This window comes from Myotis davidii, unplaced genomic scaffold (genome assembly GCF_000327345.1).
Source record: "Myotis davidii unplaced genomic scaffold, ASM32734v1 scaffold228, whole genome shotgun sequence".
In the NCBI taxonomy this organism is placed as follows: domain Eukaryota; kingdom Metazoa; phylum Chordata; class Mammalia; order Chiroptera; family Vespertilionidae; genus Myotis; species Myotis davidii.
The window spans coordinates 2,673,022-2,679,949 of record NW_006300104.1 but is presented as its reverse complement, the minus strand read 5'-3'; the positions used below and the strand labels follow the sequence as shown (position 1 = coordinate 2,679,949).

Sequence of the window (6,928 nt, the reverse complement as noted above, 5' to 3'; positions counted from 1 at the left end):
AAAGTTTTAGTGGAAAAGAACAAGAACAGACCAAAAACCCAGGAACCTAAAATGACAGAACACTGGACTCTGATCATAAGAGGATTCAGAAACATTGGAAACAAAATCTTTTAACAAAGGAAGCAAGAATCTCAGGACTGAAAAAAAAAAAAAAACCAACAGTTTAACTATTTAATATCTATCCACAAGGGCAGTCTACAAATATTTGCTATAAATCAGGAAAGGAATTATCTTCATTTTGAATCCTCAGACCCTAGCACAGTGCCTGGATCACAGAATACTGGCTAAGTCAAAGAACAAATGTATTTAATGAATATAGGTATCAAAAAAAGAATTCAGAATATAGCTATTATCCATTTATTTAAAACATTAAAATAGATGTGGCAAATTTTAAATATCTGATACACAAAAAATGAAACAGAAGGAAAAAACTTAAGGTAACTCTCTAGAACAAGAAAATCACAAGCCAGAGCCCGCAATTTATGAACCTGTAACATCTTTAACAAAGCAAACTGTATGTTCTACCTTATCACCAATACATTCTTATTGTAAACAACTAGAATCACTAGAAATCAACTGTACTTCACCTATACTCCCCTTTTTTTTAGAATTATGGCAATCTTCCCTGCCAATATAACAGATGATAGTAAATTTTGTTTTTGCAAATTTTTAAACATTACCAATAAGACAAAATTCTTGTTTCTGAATTCTATGTACATAAGGAATGACTGGATCAGGCCTCTACTTCTGGAATTATTTTGCCAGAAACCTAACACCTTCCTCTTCACAATGGAGCTCTAAACAACTTCCTCAAACATGGCACTACTCTAAAAATAGGTTATCAACATATTTTGATTAATAACCAATCTAAATCTCCCTTCTTCTAGCAAATGAAAAATGAAGCAAAGGTAAGGACGTTGGATGCATATAAAATTAAATTATTTTGTAAAATTTTAACACCTCAATTTACAACTCACTAGTTAATACTAAATAATTTGTGCTCATATTTTGGGCTCATGTTTTTAGGACATTAGGCTACGAGATCGTTTTGGCAACATTCTGCAATATTCCGTTCCTATCATGAGAATGGCAACAAGGAAAAGCAAACACATACTTCTGGAGACTAGAATCTAATACATCTGAAGAAAGACAGTTCCAAACTTCCCTTAAAAACAGGCCCACTTTTCTGACACACCAATTCACTTACCTCTCCCATCGCTCTTCCCTCCAGAGCAAGTGCTTGAAAATCATGATTCAGTTCATCCATAGAACGTACCTATTGTTCAGAAAAGAGGAGGGAAAAGTTTCAAGTTAGCATCTTGAGTTTTACATACACATTAAACACAACTGAAAAGCTTTTGTTGACGTTCAGATATTGATAAAGACAGTTAACAATTTTCAAGTGATTGAGATTAAACACTTACTTACCTTTAGCCATCAGGGTTCAGCAATGACCCCTGCTTTCTCCCCTCCCATTCCCTTTTGTTTTCAAAACATGAAAAACATATAATCCAAACAAAGAAAAAGCAAATTACAGCACGAGAATTATGTTAGCTTTTTTCATACATTTTAATTTAATTATTAAAGACCAACATACTGGAGCAATTACACATGAGGATGATTATGTAACCTAAACCTGGTTGCTAAATCAAAGACCAAGTACTTGTACCCTTGTCCCCAAACAGGAGCATATAAATAGGGAACTCATTTGATCCCACCCAGTATTTCTTTGATAAACCAAAGGGAAAAGGGTGCCAACTATAACAGAGTGCCCCAACATTTCTCCATACTGGAAGATCTCAGGGAGGCTCCTAGAATCTCAAATTCAGAGGGGAAAAATAGCATTGCACAAGAATTCCTTCAAACTTTCCCTATCAGTAAATGTACTACCTACATCATAACCTTTCTGGGTTTCCATTAACTCATTCCTGTCATTACTACAAGGATCAAGGATGAAGCATGAAATAGATTATTCAAAACATTCAAAATTATCCCTGGCTCAGTTTGCTGGGAGTGTCACCACATACACCAAAAGGTTGTGGGTTCAATTCCCCATCAGGACACATCCTAGGTTAAGAGCTCAATCCCCAGTCGGGGTATGTACCAGAGGCAACCAATTGATGTTTCTTTCTCTCTCTCTCTCTCTCTCTCTCTCTCTCTCTCAATAAAAACATACCCTCGCCCAGCCAGTGAGGTTCTGCAGTCAGTAAATGCAAAGAAGATCAAGCTTGGGCCAGGCAGGGAAAGGGAAAAGTACAGAGAACAGGAACCAGAATACAACTCAGAAACCCAATTTAAGGATTTATTAACATGCTGCCTATATATCACCCAACAATCTTAATTTAACTGAACTGACACCACATAAAAATACAGTTGCATTGTTTTAAATCACATTATTTTCAAAACTCAGAACTGATACTATGCTAGAAATGGCACCTTGTGTCACTAAGATGTAACAGCTTTGAGATGCTTGCTAAAAATATAAATTTATAAAATTCAAAATGGCCCTGGCCAGGGTGCTTCAGATGCCTGGGCACTGTCCTATGCACTAAAAGGTTGCAGGTTCGATTCCTGGTCAGGACACATGCCTGGGTTGTGGGCTTGATTCTGATAGGGGGCATATGGGAAGCATCTCATCAATGTTTCACTCTCACATTGATGTTTCTCCCTTTCTCCCTTCCTCTCTCTCTAAAAATCAATTTAATAATAAAAATAAATTTCTTAATGTTAAAAATGAAGCTAAAATTCAGCCAAGAGAACAGAGACAAGCCTTGTTATTTTAGTAAAAGTTTGAAAAGGCCTTGAAACAGAAAGTATGACCACTCTGTAAAGTATTTATTTAAGTAAGCACACTGAATAACCTCTATGTGCCTTGGTTGCAGGCACATCCCCAGTAGGGGGTGTGCAGGAAGCAGCTGATAGATGTTTCTCTCTCATTGATTTTTCTAACTCCCTCTCCCTTCCTCTCTGTAAAAAAAAACAATAAAATATATATTTTTTTTAAAAGAATTAAAAAAATAGGGGAGGATGAGGACAGGAAGTTAGCTGGAAATTCTACATGTTAAATGAAATCATTTTGAGTTTTAAGGTCAAAGTTAACATTTACAAAGCATGTAAATCAAATGCACAAAGCTCTGTATCTAGCTCTTTCTGAGGAATCTGATCATACATTTAATTAGAGCTGGACATTTCTTAAAAACCCAAAAATCTACAAATAGTTTTAACCAAGAACACTGAAAATTCTATTATTTCCCCAGGAAAATGTAGGACTAAGCAAAGACATAACATACAATATGCAAATTTATGTAATCATTACAACATTCTCACAGATTATTCCCATTTAAGAGACCAAGAAATAGCCCAGCTGACATGGCTCAGTGATTAAGCATCAACCTATGAACCAGGAGGTCACAGTTCCATCCGGTCAGGGAACATGCCCAGGTTGCTGGCTTGGATCCCCAGGGTGGGGCATGCAGGAGGCAGCCAATCAATGATTCTCTCTCATCATTGATGTTTCTATCTCTCTCTCCTTCTCCCTCTCTGAAATCAATAAACATATACATATATATTTTAAAAGATATTAAAAAACAGAGCATCAGAGAAATTACTTACCCAACCATTGTTAAGTAGGGAAGAGGACTTAAATGGCATTGTTAGGATCTAAATCCAGGTCTTCCAATTTAAAGAGCAAGGTCCTTTCTACATCACCAAGCTGCCTTGATGGAAGTTTCCATCCCTAGATAAAACTGCCTTCCGTTTCTGCTGTTGGTTTTGGTAAGTATGCTTTCATGGTCTTTCTTGTCTTTGCTTTCCACTGTCTCCTCCCCCTAACTTCAAAATATGCCCACCCTCCCCTTGCAGCAATTTCCACTCCTTTGTATTCTATCTTCCCGCTCATTCTCTCTCACTACTTATTTGCTCACTAGCTCACCCTCTCAGGTCTCCTCTCTCACTCACTTTAGCTCTCTCTTCACCTCCCATCCTCCCCCTTTTGTGGTGTTTCCATCTGCCTCACCTACCTCTGAGTACTGCCTTCCTACCTCCTGTAGAGAACTGGTGAGAAAGCCTCACTTTGTGAAGTTTTCTTTGCTAGTCCAGAACCTCCATTTTAAACCATTTTTCCATAGTTGTCTACACCAGAAAGACCAAATCATCCTCACAAAACTGTTTTTAAATTAGTAAGGAACGTATTGTTTAAAATGGGAGCTACACTTGGTATGGTCATCAACACCAGGCAGACTCTGCAGCCAAAATTCTTCCTAGAAAACATAACTAATGATCAGAAATCAGATGCTCAGGAATTCAATCAAAGAATGAAGACAGAGAAATGTAAATAATATTATAAGCAGGTAACAAAAAGCCTTTTCTATCATAAAGGAGAAAGGCTGGCTGTAAATTACTATTATCAGAGTAAATGCTCTCATGAAGACAGAATAATCTTTTCAAGTTCTTGTACTCAAACTCTTCTTCCTCTAGAATTCAATTTGAGTGGCCAATGTTAATTTCCAGTATTACTAAAATTCCTTCACTTTTGCTAAATGTTTCTAAGACTCCACTAACTGACCTTATCTTCTTTGATTTCACAAAATTATTTCCTATTTTTCTCTTTGGGCTACTTGCCAGTAATGTAACTTTCTCATGTCCATCCAGGACTTTCTCTACTGCTACCCCTCCCCATAAAGACATCTCCCACTCCCTTTATTAAAGAGTCAAAGCAAGAGGCCACTTCAGTGCCTGACCTACCTCTATATTCCTCTCTTCATTCCACCCAATGATACATGACCTATGCTTCTGAGTTTCCCTTCCATTTCCAGATCCCAGAACTTTCTTTTGTAAGCCTCAACATCTGCCTTCTTCTAACAGGAATTCCATCCTAACTTGAACCATAATTTAGCAAACTAAGTGTGTGCTTAACCATTCAGGAAGTTATAAAATCAAAACAGATAACTCAGAACTATACATCACATATGGAAAATAAAAAACCAGCCTTAGCCAGTTTGGCTCAGTGGATAGAGTGTCGGCCTCCAGACTGAAGGGTCCCAGGTTCGATTCTGGTCAGAGGGTACATGCCTGGGTTGTGGGCTCAACCCCTAGTAGGGGGTGTGCAGGAGGCAGCCAATCAATGATTCTCTCTTATCATTGATATTTTCATCTCTCCCTCTCCCTTCCTCTCTGAAAATAATAAAAATATATTTTAAAAAATAAAAAGGTCCTAAAGCCAAAAAAATTGAAAAAAATTAAGCAAAAACATCACAAATCTGTATTTTAAAAATCCTATTCTAAAGTGCCTACCCTATCCATCACCCCTTGAAAAACCCTACTTACCATACCCAATGTTCCATATACACTTATCAGAATCACCAATGAATGTTACACACTTCATTGTTTCCTCATATATAAAACTGAGATAATAGGCTATTTTACAAGTTTGTTATAATGATTGAGGTAAAATGTCCAACTTAGTAGGCACTTATTCAACTGGACCCATTCACAGATCTTTCTCTTTAAGAGACTAAAATGCCTCCTCCACAGGTTCATCCCTTCTTTCCCTCCCCTCAGTCAGTACAGGGCATGCTTTGCTCATTTCTTGGGGAAAAGGAGGGTGGGGGCGCAAGGGCAGCAGGAGGTTCTATTCAGGTATTTCCATAATCAATACATTAGAAGTACGTACCTAGATCATGTGAATAGCTAACTTACTTTATTTTTAATATGTCTTTATTGATTTTTAGAGAGAAGAAAGGAGGAGGAGAGACAAACATCAATGAGAGAGAAACATCAATTGATTGCCTCCTGCACACCTCCTACTGGTGACTGAGCCTACAACCTGGGCATATGCCCTGATCAGGAATCGAACCCTGGTTCCTGGGTCGGCGCTCACCCACTGAGTGCCACACCAGCTGGGCCTAACTTATTTTCTAAAACTTAGCATTTCAAAAGTACTTTCATTTTTCTCTCTTCTCAATTTCCAGCTAAATAATCCGGAGAAACTTCCATTCTCCATTCTCATCCATTCCAAAACTTAAAAAAAAATCATAGCATGTTCTTTCAGTTCTCATTTTGTGAAAAAGAATCTCAGTAAAGTCACCATCTAAAATTCCTTCATTCCTTGACTCACTAGTACGTACCACTATGTCTCCTGATTCTCCTACCTCTCTATTTAGATTGTCTCTCTTTTTGCCAGCCAACATTGCTATCAAAGAAAAAAAATTTAAACTTAAACTTAGGCACAAAGGAATCCTAATGTAAGAAGCTAATGACACAAAAACGTTATGAATCATAATTTATTAGAGGTCCAGTGCACAAAATTTGTGCACTAGGAGGTGGGGGGCGGGGTGTCCCTCAACTCAGCCTGCACCCTCTCCAATCTGGGACCCCTCGGGGGATGTTGGACTGCCGGTTTAGGCACAATCCGGGACTGCTGTCTCCCAAACGCTCGCCTGCCTGCCTGATTGGCCCTAACTGCTTCTGCCTGCCAGCCTGATCACCCCCTAACCACTATCCTGCCAGCTTGACTGATGCCTAACTACTCCCATGCTGGCCTGATATAACCCAACTGCCCTCCCCTGCCATCCCAGTTGCCCCTAACTTCCCTCCCCTGCTGGCCTGGTCCCCCCTAACTGCCCTCCCCTGCAGACCTGGTGGCCCCCAACTGCCCTCCTCTGCCAGCCATCTTGTAGCAGCCATCTTGTGACCACATGGGGGGAGTCATCTTTGTGTGAGGGTGTGAGGGTCAATTTGCATATTACCTCTTTATTATATAGGATACTATGTATAATATATTGGGTTCTAGGAAATCACAGGTTCTATGTATTTAATTATATACTATTAACCATGAATAAAGGTACTAAGCCACATAGCTAAAAAAAAAAATACATTTAGTGAAAATATAGCAGACAACAACAACAACAACACAAACAAAATAATGGGA

At 38.5% G+C, this 6,928-nt stretch overlaps 1 protein-coding gene across 18 annotated transcripts in view; it reads right to left on the bottom strand.

Moving 5' to 3' along the window:
- PUM1 (pumilio RNA binding family member 1) overlaps positions 1–6,928 on the bottom strand; it is a 131,649-nt gene that overhangs the window by 101,685 nt on the left and 23,036 nt on the right. For all 18 annotated transcript variants that reach the window (XM_015572280.1, XM_006776466.2, XM_006776465.2 and 15 more), the window contains one exon: positions 1,208–1,276. In XM_015572280.1, coding sequence (XP_015427766.1) covers positions 1,208–1,276 — 69 coding nt within the window. The remainder of the gene's footprint in view (positions 1–1,207; positions 1,277–6,928) is intronic.